Raw genomic sequence first — 25,621 nt, forward strand, 5'->3', positions numbered from 1 at the left:
TATTTTCATTCAAAAAATTTTTTTCTGCATATACGAGGTATTTCTTACTAGAGGATTTTGGGTGCCTGCGAATCAAGGAAATTTTAAAAATAAGGAGAAAATGACAGAAATATCATTCACAGATGATTCAGTTTTCAGTATTATTGATACCATTCTGTAGAGATCCCAGAATCAATTAAAGCCTGTTGAAAGTACATATGTTAAAAGTAACTAATTGCTTTCAAATTTTCATTACTTTTCATTTCATAGAAAAAAGCTTTTCTTTAAAAAAAAACACTAAACTTTATGTCATAGGAAGAAACTAAACACATAACTATGCTTTAAGTACTTTGCAACCAGATTGTAAATAAGTTGTTTTAAAAATGGTGTCAGTCGGTCTCACCAGTTTAGAGTGGCTGGAGCAGCCTCTGGGAGGATCTTTCTGGAAATTCGCTGTGAAAGCCGACTCCAACTTAAGCATAGCTGACATATCCAGTTTATCAAATCGCTCCATTGCCCCTGGCATTTTCTACAAAATCAGATAAGTAGGTTTTGATTTCCATCTTATACTTACAAAATTTTAAATCACTTCTAGAAAAACTTAGGAGGTGCTGGGAACCATTAGTTTTCTTGAATAGTAAATAGAAAAACTGATTGTTAAATTGTATTATTTTCACTAAATTTGGGGATATTATTAAAGATTCATATGAACAGTCTCATTTTTCTGCTTATAACTATGATAGCTGCCTCCCCTCCTGAAAAAGCAGGGCTCATCTCTTATGAAAATGCATTTTTCAGGTTGAGATCTAGACAAATTGACATTATTCAGCAACTTTATTTTCATCATTTTTAGCTTTCCTTTTTTCCATTATATGAGTCTTCCTGGGATGTGACTGACACTCACTCTTGCTCCTATAACCAAGCTGGAATTTTGTAAAGACTCCACTTCTTTGGTTTTTTCTAAGATCAAGTCCTGGGCATCCTTTTCATCCTTGTTGCTGCAATATAGAAAGAAAAAACAAATATAAAATGCAAACATGGAAAAAATTAATCAACCTAAATGAGGATATGAGAAAGATACATGACAGCAAATCTTAGCATAAGACTATTTAAGGAGTCATAAATAATTTACAACCAACAGAAAAGAGTTAAAGTCTAGAGATGCTACCAAAATATATAGCCCTGGATCTTCACAATGCTCTTAGAAAATGTGAAGTGGCTGGCTGGATTTAAGAAACATTGGACAGGAGTAGACGAATTCCTAGGTTCAGACCATGTAGTTGGGGAAATCATTAATTCAAGGCAAAGACAGTTTTATGGTCTTAATTAAGAAATGTCACTATTCTGAACTGTTTATTCTTAATTAGAGATTAATGTAAATATTAATGTAAGCACTGAAAATCTACACTACACCCAACTGTAAAATAGCTTACTGGTAAGCATTATGTACAGTCTATACCACTTATTACTGTAACAGCCTTAAACCTCCATTCCCAGAAGGATCGCTCAGTTAATGAGATGGTTAGTCCCATCACTCCCCAGCAAGTTCTGTGCTGGCAAATGAAAACTCAAGTATAAGAGTGAACGAAAGAAACTTTTAGACATACAAAGAGGTAGATAGTTTACAACACACAAACTTTTCTGAAAGAATTCTTCCAGGATGTTCTCTAGTGCAAAACAAAAGCCGAATTCAAGAGAGAGGGAAACAGGATACAAGAACAGTGGCAACAACTATAATTGTAACTTATGATTAAGTCTAATATAATGTCAATAAATTATAATCTGGATCTAAAATCCCATATGATATCAGCGTTAGATCTGGAGTGAAACTCTCAGAGTTCTGGGCCAAATGCAGGGATAACACAAGAGCCCTACTCTCACTGTCTCCACTGGTCATTCAATCTTCGTGAAGCAGCAGTCGTCATAGAATAATGACTCTGCTGGATCACAATCAACGCCTACCAGTAAATAAGCAAATTCTTCGAACACCTTAGAAAAGACGTGCCCTATAGAAACAAATTACACAATTTTGAATATTTTTATTGTTAATGAAAACTTAGAGCATCTTGTATCTTTACAGTAAGAGGTAATATCACAGATTCTCATATAACTGAACTTGAAAAATACATTTCTTCGAATCTGATCTCCAGAAACTCTGTTAGGCTCAATTATGATGTTTTTGTATTAAGTGTGATTATAGTGGAAATTTTTGAAATAAAGCTGCATCTCACATATACTTACATGTGATACATGATATGAAGGGCTTTCAGGAGAAAAAATATTTTCTTGTGTGGCTTTCCTGCATGTTAATAATCAAAGAAGCAAACTGAGCACAATGCTTGAACAAATTCTTACAGAATTTAAAAGGAAATAACTGCCTACGAACAAATCACAATTAAAAGAGTTTAGGCAAGACACAAGACAAACACAAACCAAAATATGTGCAGGAAGAAACAACAGTGAAACTAGTGTAGGCATTGGGTCACATATTCCTGGGAACCAATTTGGTTCTAGCTGCTAGGATTTATGTGAACCTAAGTATATTAAAAGCATCTCTGGGGACTTCCCTGGTGGCACAGTGGTTAAGAATCCGCCTGCCAATGCAGAGGGCACGGGTTTGATCCCTGGTCTGGGAGGATCCCACATGCTGAGGGGCAGCTAAGCCGGTGCGCCACAACTACTGAGCCCACGTGCTGCAACTACTGAAGTTGAGCAACTGGAGTCCGTGCTCCACAACGAAAGAAGCCACTGCAGTGAGAAGCCTGCGCTCCGCAAAGAGGAGTGGCCCCCGCTCACAACAATTAGAGAAAGCCCACATGCAGCAACGAAGACCCAACGCAGCCAAAAAACAAATAAAAATAAGAAATAAAATTTTTAAAAAGCATCTCTAAATTAAGACACAAAATGGAGTGTTAATATGTATTTACCTGGCAGAGTAGTTAAAAGCATCTGAAATATATACATTCAAAAAATTGTGTGTGTGTATACGTGCATCAGAAGATAGATATATAGATATATAGATACATATATACACATAAACATTTTGCCCCATTTATTTTATCTCTTGTTCACTCTCTTTCTCCTTATGTTTCTCTTTCTGAATCATTTGAAAATAAGTCACAGACACTATGTTTTATTACCCCTTAACTACTTAAGTATAAGAACACTTCTTACATACTCACAGTACAAAAATAAAAACCTGGAAATCCAACATCGACACAACACTATTAACTAAAATATAGCTTATATTGTGGACACACAGCTTTTTTGTTGTTATTGTTAAATACACACCAAAAAAGAGTTAGCTTACAGAAATTGTCTTAATTTTTAATCTCAGTCAAAGCTTGATAATTCAGGAAAGTGAGCTGAAGAATGTTTAAGAGTAATAAACACATGTAATTTCCTAATTCATTAATTTCATGATGTATTTAAATACAGTGCTACCTGTATTTCAAAGCACCATTTCCTGTTATAATTTGTTAGAAAAGAAAATAGAAATTTAGCTAAAAAAATAAGTATTCTTTTGAAAGCAGAAGCCCTGAAACCCAGCTCTAAGTATAAACACTATTTAGCATATATTTTTAAAAAGTGTAATTGAGTTATTACTGGTAAATTAATAGGAAAAGAACTGCAGACGTTGGCCTTAAGTACCTTCCTGAGGCATTCTGTAGGGGCATAAAATCATTCACCCTACAGAATAAGGGCGTTCTGTCCTTGCTCATAGTGACACAAACAGTCCCAGGGCTTCCCCTCCTGGAGATCTTGGTGGAGCAGGGAGGCCTGAAAGTCTAGCTCCAAGTCCTGCAACTGTCCAAAGGAGTTGCCGGTGTGAGGCCAACTGCTGCTCCCTGAGGTTGGAAGGATCCTGCCCCAGGATTCCAAGGAAGGCACTGGCCTCAGTGGCAGTTAAATGAGAAGACATAACTGTACAGGCTTGATGGGCATCCATGTATAATGGCCCATCCTGTGGGAAAGGAGGAAATCCTTCCCTGGATCATAGGGTGGGAGAAATCCAAAAGGACATTCTGGTGATGACATTGTGATACTGAATCATTCAACATAGCCTTTGAACTCTGAACTTTCATATACATATATATATATATACAAAATATATATGATTATATATATATATATATAGGACAAGAAGAAATTGCTATAAGTCGTTTCATAATTTTTTTATTCTGTTTTGTTTTGTTGAGATATTTCCTTTTGGTAACCATTAATTTTGATAAAATTTCAAACTTGCAGAAAAGCTTAAGAATAGACAAAGACCTCCTGTAAATTCTTTATCAAATTTACCATTTTAAACATTTTGCCCCATTTACTTTACCTCTTGCTTACTCTCCCACTCCATTTGTTTCTTTGTTTTGTTTTGTTTTGTTTCTGAATCATTTGAAAGTAAGTCACAGACATTAAGCTTTATTACCCCTGAAATACTTAAGAATAAGGACACTCCTTACATAACCACAGTACAAAATTAAAAACCTGGAAATTCAACATCAACACAACACTATTAACTAAAATATAGCCTCTATTCAAATTTTGTTAATTGTCCTAATAATGTCCTTTGTAATTATTTTTCTCCAGGTTCAGGATGGAAACCAGGACTGCTAGCTGCGTTTAGGTGACATCTTTAATATGGAGATGTTCCTCAGTTTGTCTTTGTCTTTTATGACTTGGAGACTTTGACAAATACAGATCAATTATTTTCAGTTTGGTTTTCACATGATTAGATCCACGTTAGCAGCTTGGAGAGGAATTCCGTAAATCTGACGTTCTGCCCAATTGCACCCTATAAGATGGCACAAACTCCAACGCCATGCACCCCAGGGTCACTTGATGCCCATTTGTTGGTGATATTAACTTTGGGTAACCAGATTGCTTCTTCACTGTAAATTTTCTGTTCTCCATTTCTAACTAATAAGCTGTTCTGTAGGAAAATATTTCAAAATTCAGCAGTTATCCTGTTCCTCATCAAACTTTCATCCACTGACCATTCTTACCTGAATGTTATTAATATGCTCTGAAGACAGGTTTCCAATGTCGTCATTCCTTCTACATTTGTTAATTGGCATTCACTATAAGAAACAGCTTTTCCTTTTCTCTCACTTGTTATGTATTCTTTAATTTATTTATACCTGAATATACTAATGGGCTCTGATTTCACCTTATTCCTTATTTATTTTGATGCTCAATTGTCTCCTGCATTAGTCAGCTCAGGGTACCAAAACAAAATAACATAGGCTGGGTAGCTTAGACAACAGAAATGTCTTTCTCACAGTTCTGGAGGCTACAAGCCCAAGAACAAGGCATCATAAAAGTAGGTGTCACCCTGAGGCTTCTTCTTTTGGCTTGTAGGTGGCCGCCGTCTCACTGTGTGCTCATATGGCCTCTTCTTCATGTGTGCTTGGAGAGAGAGAGAGCGGTTTTGATGTCTCTTATAAGTGCCTCACTCTCATGACCTCATCAAACCTAGTCACCTCCCAAAGCCCCCACCTCCAAATCCCATCACATTGGAGGTTAGGACTTCAACATATGAATTTAGGAGGGGAAAAAATATTGATCCCGTCCGGACAATTATCTCCTATTGGTCAGAGGGAAACACTTCAAGCAGACTCTTGAGTCCTTTTCACAAGCTCCAATATTATTTGAAGGCTTAATTGTTTTCTGGCATAAGATGTACCAAGGTCATCTTGTTCTTTCACTGTCCTAGATATGGAATCAAGAATTTTCCAAGGACCCCTTTTTCTTTTTGTGGGGACTGATATTTAGAAAACAGCACACTATATGTGCTGCTTGCTACTGGCTTATTGCTCACTGCTACTGGCTTATCCCTGCTCTCGTTCCTCTCAGCAGAAAGAACTAGGTGAACATGCAGATATATGCACATGCATATACATATACGCGCACACACATATACGTATACAAACATACACATACACGTACACGTACCACTCAAATACACATACCCATGTACACACACATGCCTGTACACATACCACACATGCACAAACTTATATATACACACACAGACACAGAGGCACAGACATATATATATGTATATAAGCTTTGTAAAAATAATAAAATGAAACACAAAATAGACATTTTAAATCTGATTCCTGAACCTGACACTATCACAGAAGCATATCTCTTAGGAAATGGAGTAGGAGCCAGGCAACATGGTGGACAAACCTCATAGAATCAGGAGTCATTGACTCTTACCACACCTGTTCACCTGAGAAACAGCTGTGAAGCATGCTAAGCAGAGTGGCAGCTGTATCTCTTAGCAATACCTTGAGTCTTAAATGTTCTGTGTTCAAAATCTCTACTCCTATAGTCACAAAGGTCATTCACATTTACTTTAATGTTGGAATAAATATGGCTATATAACAACAACTCTTAGTCTGTAAAACATAGAGAGGAATACCTGTTTTCCTTGGGGACTTTGCTAGTGCAGAGCCTTCATTTGGTTGGGCTCATACTGAATGGTGCACAAAGAGGCAAGTAGTGGAAGGCAAGACTCCATGGGACATAATCCAGTCCCTTAATCTCAACTCTAGACCATAAGGAAATTCTCATTTAAATGAGAATTAAGTGCAGTTCATTCAATGCTCTTAGCTATATTAAATTAATAGGTAGTATTCTATATTATAAATCACTTTTATAATGTAATCTTTGAGGGCAGGATTGATACACTCATAGCATTTTAGTGGACTTTCTGAAATCTGCTAAGAGAAGGCTGGAAGGCAGTGTGAAAGAATGCTGTATCAATGCTTGCTGAATGATGGATGTTATCAATGAGACCATCCAGTGTGGGTCAGCTCAGGGACACTCCAGATGATGGTTTCCAAGACAAGAGTAAATAAGGACCAGTTGGTCTGAAAAGTGTAATTGGAAACTGTTCTACATACATCAAATTGTTTAAGAAAATTAATTAATTCAAGGAAGATAAATGATTATCTGCCACCATATGAAGTTTTGCTTGTTAGTGAGGGATTACACACATACACAACCACACACAATATTATTGAAAAAATTTTAATGATGGTTCTTTCCAGAATACCGTGTTCACTAATACATCTGGATAAGTGGAACTGTGTAGAAATCGTATACAAACTCCTCTAACCTCTTCCAACAAGCTCTAGTTTCTCCCTATCTTAAGCCAAAAAGAAAAATGATAAAACTTCAACCCTCAGCTAAGTTTACCCCAGAATGACTATAAAATAAGACTAAAATAGCATAAAACAAAAATCCAAGTCTTTGAAGCCATTTGAGGACAGCCAAAGCCACCAAGATACCAGAGTAAAGGGAAATACATAGAGTGGGCCTTATATTCACCACAACCCTTTCCTTCAGAGCATTTGTTAGTTTGCCATTCTGTGCACAGACACAGAACAAAAAATAGCAGCCCAGAGCTTACAGCAATCTTACTGGGCTGCAGGAGCTGATGGCCAAAATTTGAGAAGAAAGGGAACCAAAGAGGGCTTGACATTCTGCATGCAACTTCCTTCTTCACAGGGCATTTGATAAATTCTAGGCTGTACATATGGAACAAAGAAGACAAGCAAAAAAGCAGTTTTAAGAGACTATAAAATGAAAGCAGAGTTTCAGCTGTTTAATAGGGCTGGAGAAATGGAAGTTGGAGTTCAGAGCCTATCAAAGAGCAGAAGTCCTTGTCAACATTCGAGGTTTTCATTTGAGACCTCAGAAAGCCTCCACCATGGGAGTCAGAACAAACTAGAAAATGCCAGCTTTAACAATGTCTGAAACACCATCTGAACTGGATTCAGGTGAACGACCCACTCTCTATCTGCCTACCAACAGAAAATCCAATCTAAGGAAAAACAGCTTCATCCTGAGCCTCTATAATTGCTTATGAAATTTCTGTTATTTAATGAAAAGGCAGTGCACTAAGAATTCAGGTAATCAAAAATACAAAAGTAAAAACAGACAATAGAGAAAACCCACAGGTAAACCATATCTTGTCATGTCTCCAATCCCGCAGAGGCCAACTGTGAGTCAGAGTTTATTCAGAAATGCACTCGTGGGCAATAATTATGGAAGGGAGGGTACAGGGGCAAGTTGTGTCAACTTGCGCAAAGATAGGCGGGCATTTATGTTACTCATCAGTCAGTGGATGTGGGCTCCCCTAGGGTGGTAAAGCCTTGGCAAAGTGGTTCTGCATCTACAGCTGAGGCAATCCCTGGAGTTACTGAGAGCTGAAAGTAGTCTGCTGACAGAACTCCGAGCAGTGGAGCCAACAAACGTTTCAGTGAAGAGGGAATGTGGGTACACATCACATGTTCAAGAGGATATATAAAAGATGAAAGATAGATAAAACTAAACTGGGATTTTAAAAAGATGTCATGTTATTTGGACCTAAGAAAAAACAGAAGCCAAGACAAGATTCAATGTGCAAGATATTTATTAGGAGAAACACTTGTAAGAGTGTATTAATCATGTTTATTATTTTCTATATTTTATGATGCTTTGATATCTTGAGGCCTTATGGACCCAGAGAGAGCTTGACCCTTGCAGGGTTAGCTAACTCCTAGAGATAGCAAACAACTTGCCTGAAAGCATGCCTTTGATATGCAAACCAACTAACCCAGAGCCTATACCCCCAACCACTTCCTTTATCTAATTCTCACACACACCAAGCCAGTACTCCTCCTGCCCTACATCACCTCCGTACCAGGTACCAGACAACTAGGGATGACTTCTATAGCCCAGAGTCCACCAAAATCATTCAAACTATCCAATCTTAGACCTGCTCAGATGCTTAGCCTGTCCTACCTTTCCTCTCCATGAAACCACAATAAATTCTCTGGCCCATGCTCTCCCCTCTCCTTCTCCCTCCTGACTGACCCTGGTGCTTCCCCATGTGGCCCTGCAGGGCACAGTATGCTCCCTCCCCTTGGGAATTTTAAGCAATAAACTCCTCCTTCAAGGCAGTCATCAGTCCATATCTGTCATCTTACCATACCTAATTAAACCAAATCCAAGCTACCCACCAAAACAGAGAGGAAATAGAGAGGGACCCTGGGAGAACCCAGATATGACCCCAGGAGAAGGAAAGAGAGAAGAAAAGAACATGTGTGGAAGGACCTTATACTGAAGTGCAGTTCTAAGGTATGCCTGGTAAGGATGTCGGGGACACCTTAAGGCAAACTCTCCTGGCAAATGAGTCCTCCATCTCTCAGGACCATCCTGCCCTTGGTATTCCTACAAAGCTCACTGGCTGGGATCAGCCTGTGGGAATCACAGCCCCAGTACAAACACTGTGATGAATTTAGAATACAGCAGCTGAGACCAATGGCCAATTAAATATGGTCCCTGCTTTGGGAGGTGAGAGGTGCATTCTCATGGCCACCAAAGATGGCAATTCTAGAACACAAAACATGTAACTTGAAACAGAGATTCAACAGATGGGATACTAGTGAACAGGAAAATGGGTCAATAAAATTTTTTTCGATAGAAAAATTATGGGAAGGGAGAAGGAAAATATAGAAAGTTTGAAGACTGTACATGAAAAGCAGTGAAAATGTATAACAAAAGTATTTATAGTGCAAGAATAATGAAGAGGGAGAATTGGACAAAAGTAGTATTAGAATAGGTACGGACCAAGTATTTTCCAAAATTAATATCAAGTGACAAATTCAGAAAGCTCTACAAACCTCAAATCTGACAAACAAAAATTAAGCCAAATCTAAGTTTATCTTACTAAAATTACCGATAATCAGTGACAAAGAGGGGGAAAAGAATCATTTTGCTTTCAAACAGAAAACGATAACATTTTTCATAAAAATTATGGGAGTATCTCTCTCATTATTTGGTCAAAAAAGGAACAACATTTTTTAACTGCTTAATGAAAATAACTGCCAACTTACAATTCTATACCCAGTAAAGGATATACTTCAAAAAAGCATGTGGTTATACTGGAGATATAATATGGAACAAGATGAGTATCATTTACATGGCTGTATGGCATATTTGAAAGTTTTTAAGACAGTAAATCTTAAGAGCTCTCATCACATGGGGAAAAAAAACATTTTTTAGCTATATGAGATGATGGATCCTATCTGTAACAATTACAAATTCACATACTCTTTTACTTGGCTATTCCACATATAAGAATTTATACTACAAATAAACCCTCAAATGTTTGCAAGAATGTATGGATAACATTATTATCTGTGGCTTTGTTTAAGGATGGCAAATGGTTAAATCAATTTTCATACTTTGACTCAATGGAATACTAAGTGGCCATATCAAGGAAATGATCATGTATTGATAGATTGATCACCACTATATTCTTAAGTGAAAAAAGCAAAATATGTAACAGAATACACAGTATGCTATCTTTTGTGAAAAGGAAAGTATAAAAGTATATATGAGTATTTGTATCTTTCCTGAATGTACACATAAATTTTCTTTGAACAAATATGTTAGAAATTAATAATATTGCTTGCCAGCAGGGAATGGAATTGATTAAGTGGGAAACAGCAGAATAAGGGAGATTTTTCACTGTATGCTCTTTTGTATCTTGTTAATTTATTATCTATTCTGTCTATTAAATTTTTTTAAGTAAACACTGGAAGTTTCCAATTCTGGTAAAGATGGAACAAGCACACTTTATCTTATTGAATGCAAATAAAATCCTAGGGCAGAATAAATGGAACAGCTATCTGAGGACTCTGAAATGTAAATGGTAAAAGGTAGATTGAAGAAACAAACCAAAATCCAAGTAAGAACAATCCAGCAGTAAGGTTCTTAGATATTCTCCCAGCACCTTTGGTATCTCCTGACCTGAATTCAAAGTCAGCTTGAAACCTGAAATTGCACACAAGGTGTAGAGAGAATGAATTCCAAGAGAAGCCTTTTCTTTCTGATCTACCTTTAACAATAAAGGAGGGTGACTCGTGGGGGAGAATCAGATCAAGAGGTGAAGTCAAGGGCCAAGGAGAGCTATTTCTAGACCTTGAAACCTAATTGAGGACCCCCCAATATTTACCTGGCTAGATTTCAAAACGTGTATGATAAAGTGATTACTTTTTTGCCTTCCATTTTGCCTCATTTTGAATCACAATGTCTAAAGCTTCTATCCTATGCCTGTTATCATGCCCTTGTATAATTCCATTCTGCTGAAGGTGGGTGGGCCCTGTGACCTGCTTGTAGCCTATAGAATATGTCAAAAGTGATAGCATGTTACACCTGTGACTATATTGCCTTATATGAAATTCTATCTTGCTAGCATAGATCCTCCTTCAGAGCATGATGAAGTAAGTATCCATGCTGGAGAAGCTCACATGACAAAAGCAGATGGCCTATAAGATCTGAGGGAGCCTCCAGCTGATAGCCAGCAAAAGTCATATAGCTGCAAGAAAATACATTCTGCCAACAACATGAATGAACCAGAAGTAAATGCTTCTCCAGTTAAGCCTCCAGATGAGAATACAGCCTGACCAACACTTTGACTGCAGCCATATGAGACACTAAGCAGAAGACTCATCTAAATTTTATCTGGACTCTCCTGACCCACATAACCTCTGAGATAATAAATGTATGTTCTATTTTAGCCACTAAGTTTAAGGCCATTTGTTATGCAGCAATAGAAAACTGAATATAGGGGAATGAAATGCACTGAACGACAGAGAGAAAAATAGATTGGAAAACAAAAAAGGAACAGAGCCTCAGACATACTAGACAACATCAAAGGGTTTAATATTTGTGTCACTGCAGTCCTAGAAGAGAAGAGAAAGTGTGCAGAAAAAATATTTTAAGAAATCATGACTAAAAACTTCCCAAGATTGGCAAAAGACATAAACTTCCACATTGAAGAAAGTCAGTGAATCCAAATAAACCCTTTGCAAAAGACTACAGGCCCCAATAGTTTCACTGGAAAATACTATCAAATCTTTAATGAAGAAATAAATCTTCATAAATAAATGGTGCCAGAACAATTAGTTACTTGTATGCAAAAGAAAAAATACCTCAAACTAAACTTCACACCTTATACAAATAGTAACTCAAAAATGTATCACAGATCTACGTGTAAAATGTAAAACTATAAAACTTTTAGAAGAAAACATAGGAGACAATCTTAATTACCTTGGTTGAGCAAAGTGTTCTTGGCATGTTTTAAAAGAAACAAAATAATAAATTGGACTTCATCAAAATTTAAAACTCTTGCTCTGTAAAATATATTATTAAAAGAATGAAGAAACAAGGTATAGACTGGGAGAAAACATTTACAAAACACTTATCTGACAAAGAACTTATATCCAGAATACATATATATTTTTTAAATTTCCCAAATCTCAACAGTAATAAAACAAACTAACTTTTTTAAGTGGCAAAACATTTGAACAGACATTTCACCAAGGAAGATGTATTGTTGGCTCATCAGAAGATGTTCAGTATAATTAGCCATTATCGATTTGGGAAATGTGAATTAAAATCATAATGAGTTATAGTTTCACACCTATTAGAACAGCTTAAATTTTTAAAAATGTCAATGCCATGTCTGGCAAGAACACAGGGTAACTTGAATTCTCATACATTGTTAGTAAGAATGCAAAATGATACAACCACTGTGGAAAAGAGCTTGGTAAGTTCAAGAAGTTAAATATACAAACACTATATGACCTGACAATCCTAATCCTATGTATTCATTCTTAATAAATAAAAACACGTTGACAGAAAATCTATACACGAATGTCTATAACAGCACTCTTTATAAATCATCAAAAGCTGCCAACTAGAGAAATGTCTTTTAATAGGTTATTCAGTAAATTCTGATACATCCATACAATGGAATATTAGTGAACAATAAAAAACCTAAACTATTACAATACACAACTTTGACAAAACTTAAGGACATTACCCTGACTGAAAAAATCCAGCCTCAAAAAATTATATACTGTATGATTCCATTTATACAGTACTCTATACATGTGTTCAAACTCATACAACTGTACACAAAAGAAAGTTGACTTACTATATGTAAAATTTTTAAATAATATAAATTAAAATAAACAATGCAGGGCTTCCCTGGTGGCACAGTGGTTGAGGGTCCGCCTGCCGATGCAGGGGACAGGGGTTCATGCCCCGGTCCGGGAAGATCCCACATGCCACGGAGCGGCTGGGCCCGTGAGCCATGGCCGCTGAGCCTGCACGTCCGGAGCCTGTGCTCCGCAATGGGAGAGGCCACAAGGGTGAGAGGCCCGCGTACCGCAAAAAAAAAAAAACAAAGTCATGTACTCCAATGTTCACTGCAGCACTATTTACAATAGCCAGGACATGGAAACAACCTAAATGTCCATCAACAGATGAATGGATAAAGAAGATGTGGTACATATATACAATGGAATATTACTCAGCCATAAAAAGGAAAGAAATTGGGTCATTTGTAGAGAGGTGGATGCACCTAGAGTCTGTCATACAAAGTGAGGTAAGTCAGAAAGAGAAAAACAAATATCGTATATTAACACATATATGTGGAATCTAGAAAAATGCTACAGATGAACCAGTTTGCAAGGCAGAAATAGAGACACAGACATAGAGAACAAACGTATGGACACCAAGGTGAGAAAGCAGGGGAGGGGTGGTGGTGGTGGTGGGATGAATTGAGAGATTGGGATTGACATGTATACACTAATATGTATAAAATAGATAACTAATAAGAAGCTGCTGTATAAAAAAATAAAATAAAATGCAAAACAAAATTTCCCTACAGTTGTGGGTGAGCTAGGAATCACTCCCCATTTGGCTCATTTGTGGCTCAATGAACCAATCTCATAATTGGCCACTTGAGAATGGAAAATTCTCATTTGGGCTTTCCCTTTAGCCTTGTCCAAGTATCCTACATTTTGACTGCACTAAAAGATTACTAAATACAAGAAAGGAAAAGGAAAAAGGAGAAACATACAAACCTGTGCACTTAGCATATTTTATACAACTATCATCAATCTACAGGTGGGCCAGTTCCACAGCTAAGGTACTAAGGTCTCCCAGAGCCTTCTGCTATGGCCCAAATGCACCAGAAGGTTTGAGGTGAACTGACTATATGTAATAGAGATTTAATTCTCGTGGTAAAGTAGCGAGTGAAAGATGAAGTACAGCAAGGGACAGGTACGGCCATAAGAATTTTCCAGCAAACTTTCTTTAATTTTCTACTCAACATTAGTAATAATCAGATATTCTGTGGGTGATATTTCCTTCCTTGAATGGTTTATGGAAAAAGCCATCACCCACCCATCCTGAGACAGGCAGAAAAAGAGACAGACTTGTATACACACAACTCCATAAACATGACATGGAGGTCAGACCCCTGCCTCACTCACTCATGTCTGAGATGACTGACAGTAATGATATCTGATTCTAACTCCTTCTTTCTCATTTGGGACTCAGGGAAGTGGGCCACCTTTAAGGGAAATATCACCAAGTAGGAAGCATATAAAAGTTCCCTTGGCAAAGAACAGACACACAGACTTCACAGGGTCTCTCATGCTTTTATTCCCTCTCTTGTAACTTATGTAAATGGTCTTCTGGGAAGACAATGGTCCCGCCTCATGGTATTCTCAAGTGACAGCTTGGCATATCTATCTTTCCTGAAATGAAAAAGAATTGTTACAGCACAAATGGCCAAAAATCTTGTCCTGCAAACTGGTATTTTCCAAGGGTCCACTGAACACCAGGCAGGCTTTAGTTTCCTTAATAACGTCCCAAACCATTGTCAGTGCAGCTACAGCCAAACCCAGCTACAGCCTTGGCCTCTGTCCTTATAGTCCCCCATCATCCAGCAGGTACCCCAGACACTCACATCTGTCTAATTGTTACCACTTTTGTGGCCTTTTCCCAGCCCACACGTTTGCTTCTGTCTTTCCCCTGACTTCATATTTGCCCCTGTTCATACCCTTGTTTCCTCCAGCCTTTTCCTACCCAGTCCCTACCACTTCTCCCCATCCCCTCTGCTCACTTATTTCAGGATTTTCACTCAATCCCTTTTCTTCTCAACAGTTCTTTTCTGTTTCTCTAGTCCCTCCCGGTCACTTGGTCATTGATCAAAAGACAGTTTTTGAGAGAGAGAATAAAAAGCTTTGACAAGAATGTGAAGAAATTGCAACCCTCATACAATGCTGGTGGGAATATGCAATGGTGCAATTGTTAGAGAATAAAGTCTGTCAGGAGGGAATTCACAGAACATGTGAAGTAGGATGTGCCAGGAGTCTGTCTCTCCATCTAGACAAAAATTGCACTGACAGAATCTGTCTGATGTAACTATATTGGAAATCTGGAGCCTATTGAAGGCTTGCAACTTCCAGGGAAGCCTTGGATGGTAAATTGTAGTCAATTTGGGGCAATTTCAGCTCTTACCACAGTAGCAGCTACCCATCCCCCAACTACAGCCATGTGGCAGGCAGCTGTGCACGTGTTCTATGAGCAACTTGAACAGAGCTTGTAGGAGATGGGATGAGGAAAAAGGACTCTATCCTCCAAATATGGGGGGATCTGTGCTCTAATTGTTTTGGGGGGGTTTTTGTAATGTGTTTTTTAAACATCTTTATTGAAGTATAATTGCTTTACAATGGTGTGTTAGCTTCTGCTGTATAACAAAGTGAATCAGCCATACATATACATATATCTCTATATCTCCTCCCTCTCGCATCTCCCTCCCACCCTCCCTACCCCACCCTTCTAGGTGGACACAAAACACCGAGCTGAGCTCCCTGTTCTATGAAGCTGCTTCCCACTAGCTATCTATTTTACAGTTGGTAGTGTATATATGTCCATGTCACTCTCTCACTTTGTCCCAGCTTACCCTTTCCCCTCCCCTTGTCCTCAGGCCCATTCTCTATGTCTGCATCTTTATTCCTGTCCTGCCCCTAGGTTCTTCAGAACCAGTTTTTTTTTTTTTTAGATTCCATATATATGTGTTAGCATATGGTATTTGTTTTTCTCTTTCTGACTTACTTCACTCTGTATGACAGTCTCTAGGTCCATCCACCTCACTACAAATAACTCAATTTAGTTTCTTTTTATGTCTGAGTAATATTCCACTGTATATATGTGCCACATCTTCTTTATCTATTCATCTGTTGATTGGACACTTAGGTTGCTTCCATGTCATGGCTATTGTAAATAGTGTGCTCTAATTGTTCATTGCTGCTTCTGGTCACAGAGGCACAGATGAAGAGTCAGGCAATCATTGTTGCTGCACCTCCGCCCATTGTTTCAAACCCCTCTTCTTTTGGCTAATGTGATTTCCAGGAAATTTCAAGGGCTGGTGCCATTTTATTCCACTACATGTTTTGCTTTTCCTCATTAAGACGCCAGACATTAAAGACTAGGACATCCAAAAACAAGTGCACATACAGGAAAAATTTAGAAAGTTTCTGTGCATGCCTAAAGTATCAGGAAAGACAGAAGAAGACATTAGGTTTATATCACATGCTGATGCTCAGCACAGAGAGGCTGCAATAGTCAACAAAAACAAAACCAATAGACAAAAACAATGACAAAAAATAACAAGCCCTGGGGAAGGCTGAAAACCCTGATTTCCAGAGTTACCAAATTATTAAATTCAAGTTCCAGTGTTCCATAAAACCACAAGGCATACAAAAAAACAAGAAAGTATGGCCCAGGGACTTCCCTGGTGGTCCATTGGGTAAGATTCCCAATGCAAAGGGCCTGGGTTCAATCCCTGGTCAGGAGACTAGATCCCACATGCATGCCACAGGTAAGAGAAGTCCGCATGCCGCAACCAGAAGTCCCCATGATGCAACCAGAAGATCGTGCATGCCGGACTTCCCTGGTGGCACAGTGGTTAAGAATCCACCTGACAATGCAGGGGACACGGTTTGAGCCCTGGTCCGGTAAGATCCCACATGCCGCGGAGCAACTAAGCCTGTGTGCCACAACTACTGAAGCCCGTGCACCTAGAGCCCGTGCTCCGCAACAAGAGAAGCCATGACATTGAGAAGCCTGTGCACCGCAACAAAGAGTAGCCCCCGCTCACCGCACCTAGAGAAAGCCCGTGCACAGCAATGAAGACCCAATGCAGCCAAAAATAAATTAGTTAATTTATTTTTTTAAATAAATGGATATTTAAAAAAAAGATCCCACATGCCACAACTAAAGATCCCACATGCCGCAACTAAGACCCAGCACAGCCGAAATAAATAAAAATAAATAAATAAATAAAATATTACACACAAAAAAGAAAGTATGCCTCATCCAAAGGAAAATAATAATTCAACAAAATTTGTCCCTTAAAAAGACTTAACATAAGACACATTAGACAAAGTCCTCAGAATAACAGTCTTAAAGATGCTTGAAGAATTAAAGGAAGATGTGGAAAAAATCAAGAAAACGATGTATGAACAAAATGGAAATATCGATAAAGAGATATAAAACCTTAAAAGAAATCAAAATGAAATTCTGGAGCTGAAAATTACAAAAACTGAAATTTAAAAATTTACTAGAAGGATTCAAAGACAATTTTGAGCAGGCAGAAGAAAGAATCTGTAAACTTAAATACAGGACAATGGAAATTATCAAGGCTGAGGAACAAAAAGAAAAAAAAGAATGAAGAAAAGTGAACACAGCCTAAGAGAAATAGGGACACCATCAAAAGAACTAACATATGCATCATGGGAGTCCTAGAAGAAGTAGAAGATAAATGGGCAGAGAGGATACTCGAAGAAATGATGACTGGAAACTTCTCAAATTAGAAGAAAGACATGAAAATAAACATACAAGAAACTCGATAAACTCCAACTTAGATGATCACAAAAAACCCACACCAAGACACATTAGAATCAAACTTTTGAGAGTTAAATATAAAGAGCAATCTTGGAAGCAGCAAAAGAGAAATTAATCATCACTTACAAGTGATCCTCAGTAAGATTATAAGCAGATTTCTCATCAGAAACTTTGGAGGCCAGAAGACAGTGGGTTGATTTATTCAAAGTGCTAAAAGGAAAAAAACTCTCAAGCAAGAATACTATATCTGGCAAACTGTTATTCATAAGTGAGAGGAAAATCAAGACATTCCCAGAGAAACAAATGTTAAGGGAGTTTCTGACCACCAGAACTTCCCTGCAAGAAATAATCATTAAAGCCCTATGAAGTGAAATGAAAGGACAAAGACGGTAACTCAAAGATGTGTGGAGAAATAAAATCTTAATAAAGATAGATATGTGGACAAATATAAAAGCTAGCATTATTGTAACAATGGTTTGTAACTTTACTTTTTGTTTTCTGTATGTTTTAAGAGACCAATACAGTGGGATAGATTTAGAAATCAATAACATAAAGAAAACTGGAAAATTCACAGAACGGTGGAAATTAAACAACACACTTTTAAACAACCAATGGGTGAAAGAAGAAATCACAAGGGAAATTTAAAATTAGAGATGAATGAAAACAAAAACATACCAAAACTTATGGCTCTCAGCGAAAGTGGTGTTAAGGAGGAAATTTATAGCTGTAACAGCTTACATTTAAAAAACTAGAAAGATCTCAAATCAACAACCTAACTTTACAACTTTAGGAACTTAAAAAGAAGAACAAACTGAAACCAAATCTAGCAGAAGGAAGGAAATAAAAATTAAGCCAGAGATAAATGAAATACAGTATACATAAACAATAAAGAAAATCAATAAAACCAAAAAGTGTTTCTTTCAAAAGAGGAACAAAATTGGCAATACTTTAGCTAGATGGACCAAGGGAAAAAAAAGAGAGAAAACTCAAATTACTAACACCAGAAGTGAAAGTGGGGGCATTACTATCAATTCCACAGAAATAAAAAAGAAAGTACTGTGAAAAAGAAAGAAAGAAAGAAAGAAAGTACTGTGAATCTTGGTACTCAAAAAAATTGAATAACCTAAATTAAGTGGACAAATTCCTAGAAACACAAAACCCACCAAGACTAAATCACAAAGAAATAGAAAGAGAATAGACCTGTAACTGGTAAGGAAATTGAATCAGTAATCAAAAATCTCCAAAAAATAAAAGCCCTGGATCTGTTGACTTTACTGTGAATTCTACCAAACACTTTAAAAAGCACTAATACCAATCCTTCTCAAATTTCTCAAAATATTAAAGAGGAAGGAACAGTTCCTAACTCATTCTATGAAGCCAGTATAGCCCTGACACCAAAGCCAGGCAAAGATACTACAAGAAAACTACAGACCAATATCTCTTATGAACCTTGATGCAAAAATCCTCAACAAAATACTACCAAACAAAATTCTGCAGCATATTAAAAGGATTACGCACCTTGACCGAGCAAGATTTATTCCCTGAATACAAGGATGGTTAAAAATATGAAAATCAATCAATGTAATACGCCACATCAAGAAAATGAAGGAAAACAAACACATGATCATCTAAATTGATGCAGAAAAATTATTTGAAAAAACTTGAACATCCTTTTATGATAAAAACCTTCAACAAAGTAAGAATAGAAGGAAACTACTTCCACATAATAAAAGCCATGTATGAAAAACCCATAGTAAACATGTGATGAAAGATGGAAAGTTTTTTCTCTAAAATCAGAAAGAAGACAAGCATGCCCACTTTCACTACTTCTATTCAACATAGTACTGGAAGTTCTAGCCAGAACAATTAGGCAAGAAAAAGAAAAAAAAGACATCCAAATTAGAAGGGAAAAAGTAACATTATCTCTGTTTGCAGATGATACAAGCTTACATGTAGAAAATCCTGACAACTCCAAAAAAGCTGTTAGAACTAATAAATGAATTCAACCAAGTGATACAAAATCAACACACAAAATTAGTTGCATTTCAGTACACAAATAATGAACAACCTGAAAAGGAAATTACAAAGACAATTCAATTTACAATAACATCAAAAAGAATTAAATATTGATACTTAGGAATTATCTTAACCTTAAACAAGGAAATGAAAGACTTCTACAATGAAAATGACAAAATATTGGTGATAAAAATGAAAGATGACAAAATAAGTGGAAACACATTCCATGTTCAAGGACTGGAAGAGTTAATATTGTTAAAATGTCAGTATTATGCAAAGCAATCTGCAGATTCAATGCAATCCCTATCAAAATTCCAAAGATTTTTTTGCAGAAATAGAAAAATCCATCCTAAAATTCATATAGAATTTCAAGGGACCCCAAATAACTGAAACAATATTGAAAGAAAAAGAACTAAACTGGAGGACTCACACTTCCTAATTTCAAAACCTACTACAAAGCTATCATAATCAAAACAGTGCAACAAGTGCAACATTGGCATGAAGACAGACATATAGATCAAAGGAATAGAATAACGAGCCAGAAATAAGCTCTTTAATATATGATGAAATGATTTTTGACAAGGTACCCAGATCATTCAATAAAGGGCAGTCTTTTCAACAAAAGGTGCTGGGAAAACTGAATATCCACATGCAAAAGAATAAAGTTGGAAAGTTGGACCCTTACTTAACACCATATATAAAAATTAGCTCCAAATGGACCAAAGATTTAATGTAAGACCTAAAACAGTAAAACTCTGAGAAAAAAAAAAAGAAAAAAAGCATGGAACAAAAGTTTCACAACATTAGATTTGCCAGTGATTTCTTGGATATGACACCAAAGGCACAGGCAACAAAAGTTAAAGTAGACAAATTGAAATTCATGAAAATTTAAAATTTTTTGTCGAGACATTATTCACAGAGTAAAAAGGCAACCCACAGATTGGAATAAAATATTTGCAAATCATATGTCTGATAAGGGATAATTATCCAGAATACACAGAGAACTCCTAAAACTCAACAACAAAAACAACCTGATTCAAAAATGGGTAAAGGGCTTTAAAAGATATTTCTCTAAAGAAGCTATACAAAAGGCCAATAAGCACATGAAAAGATGATCAGCTTCACTAATCCTTCAGAAAACGCAAATGAAAACTGCAATGAGATACGACCCTACACCCATTTAGATGGCTACAATCTAAAACAACAACAACAAAACGATGTGTTGGTGGTGAAGTGGAGAGATTGGAATCCAGTGCAGTGTTGGTGGGAATGCAATATGGTATAGTCACTGTGGATAACACTATGAGGTTCATTGAAAAATTAAAAATAGAATTAGCATATGATCCAGCAATACCATGTTTGGGTATATATCCAAATGAAATGAAAGCAGGGTCTCAAGGAATATCTTCATACCCATGTACATAGAAGCATTATTCATTATAGCTAAAATATGGAAGCAACCCAAATGTCCATCACCAATGAATAGATAAGCAAAATGTGGTACATACATACAGTGGAAGATTTTTCAGCCTTACAAAAGAAGGAAATTCTACAATATCCTACAACATGGCTGAGCCCTAAAGACATTATCCTAAGTGAAATAAGCCAGTCACAGAAAAACAAATATTATATGATTCCACCTATATGAGGTACTTAGAGTAGTCAAAATCATAAAGAGAGAAAGTAGGATAGTGGTTGCCAAGGGCTAGAGGGAAGGGAGAAAGGGGAGTTATTATTTAATAGGTAATAGAGTTTCAGATTTGCAAGATTTGTTGGAGGGGATGATGGTGATGGTTATATATCAATGTGAAAGTATTTCATACCATTACACTTAAACATAATTAAGAAGGTAAATTTTATGTTATGTGTATTTTAACACAATTTTTAAGAAGGAGGAAAAAGTCTGAAAGTTCCTCAAAATGTTAAACTTAGAAATACCATATGATCCACCAGATGGTGGATCTACTAGACAAAGACAACTCTCTTTGAAATAACTCTCTTAAGGATGTTCAAAGAACTCAGGGAAGATGTGGCTAAAGTCAAGAAAACAATGTACAAACAAAATGGAAAATGTCAATAAAGAGATAGAAAACATTAAAAAAAAACAAAAAGAAATCGTAGAGCTGAAAATTACAACTGGCAAAAAAAAAAAATCACTAAAGGAATTCAAAGGCAGATTTAAGCTGGCAGAATAAAGAATTTGTGAACTTGAAGAAAAGAAATTATTGAAGCTGATGAACAGAAAAAGACTGAAGAAAAGTGAAAAGTGCCTATGGGACTTATGGGGTACTATCAAACAGATCAACATACCCATAGTTGGGAGTCCTAGGAGGAAAGTAAAGAGACAGAGAAATTATCTTAAATAATGGCTGAAAACTTACCAAGTTTGATGAAAGATATTAATAAAAACATCCCAAAAGCTCAACAAATTCAAACTAGGATGAGCTCAAAGAAATCCACACCAAGACACATTATAATTAAACTTTCAAAAGACAAAGACAAAGAGAGAATCTTGAAAGCAGCAAGAATGAAGCAACTTGTTACATACAAAGGATCCTAAGATTATCAGTAGATTTTTTCATCAGAAACTTTGGAGGCCAGAAAACAGTAGGCTGATACATTCCTAAGTGCTAAAAGAAAAAAAAATAATAACAACTAACAATCCTATAACCAGCAAAACTGTCTTTCAAAAGTGAGAAAGTAATTAAGACATTTCAGGTAAACAAAAAATAATGTAGTTTGTGACACTAGACCTGCCTTGCAAGAAATTCGAAAGGGAATGCTACAGGTTGAAATGGAAGGACATAAGACAGTAGTTTAAAACTGCATGAAGAAATAAATCCTCAAGCAATGTAAATATATGGGCAATTATAAAAGCTAGCATTATTCTAACAACAGTTTGTAACTCCACTTTCTGTTTCCTCCATGATTTAAGAAACTAATACATAAAAAGTTATTAGTCTAAATGCTAATATTATTCTAACTTTGGTTTGTAACTCCACATTCTGTTTTCTACATAATTTAAGAGATAAATGCATTTTTAAAAATTATTAGTTCATGTTTTTGGACACACAATGTATAGATGTAATTTCATGACATCACTAACTGAAAGGAGTGGGGACAGAGCTGAAAAGGAGCAGAGATGCTTTATGTCATTGAATTTAAGCTGTTATAAATTCAAATTAGAGTGATTTAACATGAGGATGTTAAATGTAATCCCCAGGGTAACCACAAATAAAATAGTTAAAACATGAAAGCAACCCAAGTGTCCATCGATGGATGAATGGATAAACAAAATATGGTGTATGAATACAATGGAACATCTTTCAGCCTTAAAAAGGAAGGAAATGCTGACACAGACTACAACATAGAGGAACATTGAGGACATTATGCTAAGTGAAATAAACCAGTCACAAAAAGACAAATTCTGTGTGACTCCACTCATATGAAGTGCCTGGGGTAGTCAAATTCATAGAAACAGACGGTAGAATGCTGGGGGACTGGGGGAAAGGAGGAATGAGGAGTTATTGTTTAATGGGTAGAGAGTTTCAGTTGTGCAAGATGAAAAGAATTCTGGAGATGGATGGTGGGGATGGTTGCACAGCAATACTAATCTATTTAATGTCACTGAACAGTGCACCTGAAAGTGGTTAAGATGGCAAAAATTATGTTACGTGTATTTTACCATAACAAAAAAGAGCAACGGAGTGGCTGAGTTCCTGAAAACAGGTGTGTAGGTGAGGGGACTGCTCAAGCCTTCAGAGCTTGGAAGTATGAGCTCTGGAGTGTAGTCTTCCATGTGCTTTCATGTTGATGATTTTGCTTGGACCTCACAGTCATCTGTGCAGAAGGCAGACCCTTACTTCCCCATTTTAAAGATCAGAAACCTGAAAAAAAAAAAATGACCTCCACAGTGATTTTTCAAACTGTAGCCAAAATGGACCAAAGAATGTTCTGTGCCCATTGTCATAAAGAGTTTATGGCACATTTAGCAGCATTTTCAGCCTTTCCTTAGAGAGTGCACATAACAGAAACTGAGGCAAACCTTTGTTAGGACAAGAACAGCTCAGGACCCAGGCCAGGCATTGGCTGGAGCAGTGGAACATCACTGAAGCCCTGGGCTAAGAGCCAAGGGTTATTGAGCACGTATGATGTTCCAGGAAACGCTTTACAAGGTTAGTTTTGTTCTATCCCCACAGCAACACTGGGTAGTAGGACATACAGACTCCCCAGTTCTTCTAAGAGGCAGAGAGTTAATTAGTTCACCAAATTCGCTCAACTAGAAAGAGGTGGAATCAGGATCTGAGCCTACACAGGCCACTCGGGAACCTGCATTCATAGTCTCCTCCCCCAAATGCCCTGAGCTGGCCACATGGGGGAGGCCAGGACCCTGATTTTGGCATACACAACATGGCAGGATGAGCCAGAGGACCAGATCTCTGGAACCCAAAAATGTGAGTGTGAGCTGTGATTTATATATTTATATAAATATATATATATATATAACTATAAACTTCAGTTCACAGCCTGGTTTCACACTTCATCTGTGACAGCTGACTCCTGTTTCTTTCTATAATGTGTTTAGTATAAGTCTTTGGTTATATATGTAGCCTCGAAAAGTACATCCTGCTATTTTATTTTATCTGTAAGAATTTTTTATTTATACAAATGGCATGGGCTTTAAAATCTCATTTTGTTTCCTACTTCTCTCACCTGGTACTCAGTTTTAAAGCTGTATCTATGTTGATAAGCGTGTGTGTGCGTGCACTTATATGTCAGCAGCTATGTCAGATTCCATTGTATGCATCTGTCTTATTCAGGACCCCTGCGAGGGAGGCCCTGAGATGTGAGTGCATCTCAGAATGTGGATACAAGTGCCTCATTTGGGTCATGACCCCTAGAAACTCCTGAGCGCAGTGGGAAAGTGGAGCAGGGAGAGAAGGAAATCAGTTTCTTCTCTGGCACTCCTGGCCTGCCTTGAACGCAGGCAAAGGTGACTCCAGCCGCCAGATGAATCCCCTGGCAAAGAGGTGCAGGTACTGGCAGAGAAACTGTTAAGTTGCTGGGGGCATCGTGGGGTGGGGAGGAGGTACAAACAGCCTCTGCTACAGCATCATTCATGATCATTCCGCTTTAGACAGACCTTAGCTTTCTGCTACCACATATAGTGCTGTATTGAATATCCTTGGCTCCTGGCCCCTTATGATCCTGTGTGGGAGAGTTCCTGAATATATGGCCCAAGAGTAGAATTACTGGGTCTAAGGGACGTGTATGCTGAGTTTCCCCAGCTCAACCAGACTGCTCTTCCCAGGCGCAGCCCTGACTGACAGCCTCGCCAGCAGTGCATCGAGTTCCAGCCACACCATCACAGGATTAAAAACCATTTCTAGTCCTGTCCACCCATGGAGTCTCACCCATACTACCACCAGCATGTGACAGAATCTCTTTCTAGTCCTGTACATCAGAGAGCTGGAAAGTGGTCTTCCACTCTGATAACGAGTTAATTTCTTATGTTTATTAACTGTTCAGGTTTTTGCAGGCCAAAGAAAAAGCTGGGTACTTCCTCCACACTGCACACCAAAATAAAATGCAGTTATATCATTAAAAACAAATTATTAAAATTGTAAAAATATTTGAAGAGAAAAAATTTTTTTAAATGTGAGTTGAAAGTTGAAGTGTATATTTGAAAATTGCTAAGAGAGTAGATCTTAAAAGTTCTCATCACAAGGAAAAAAATGTGTATGTGACAGATGTTAACTTTTTGTGATCATTTTGCAATATACACACATATCAAATCACCTTAAACTAATACAATGTTATATGTATATCTCAATAAGACTGGGATGAAAACAGAAAAGAA

General features: G+C 37.2%; 1 protein-coding gene across 1 annotated transcript in view; it reads right to left on the bottom strand.

Annotated features, from left to right (window-relative positions):
* LOC111167659 (serine/threonine-protein kinase MRCK alpha-like) overlaps positions 1-5,170 on the bottom strand; it is a 51,785-nt gene extending 46,615 nt beyond the window's left edge. Inside the window, 4 exon segments of the mRNA XM_089912615.1 lie at positions 383-436; positions 438-508; positions 884-977; positions 3,631-5,170. Of these exon segments, the coding sequence (XP_089768741.1) occupies positions 383-436; positions 438-508; positions 884-977; positions 3,631-3,701 (290 nt within the window). The 5' untranslated portion in view covers positions 3,702-5,170.
* Between the last annotated feature and the right edge of the window lie 20,451 nt (positions 5,171-25,621).

The sequence above is a fragment of the Delphinapterus leucas genome, chromosome 6, assembly GCF_059928025.1.
Source record: "Delphinapterus leucas isolate spDelLeu-1000000601 "Yukka" chromosome 6, BTC_Dleu_Yukka2, whole genome shotgun sequence".
NCBI lineage: Eukaryota > Metazoa > Chordata > Mammalia > Artiodactyla > Monodontidae > Delphinapterus > Delphinapterus leucas.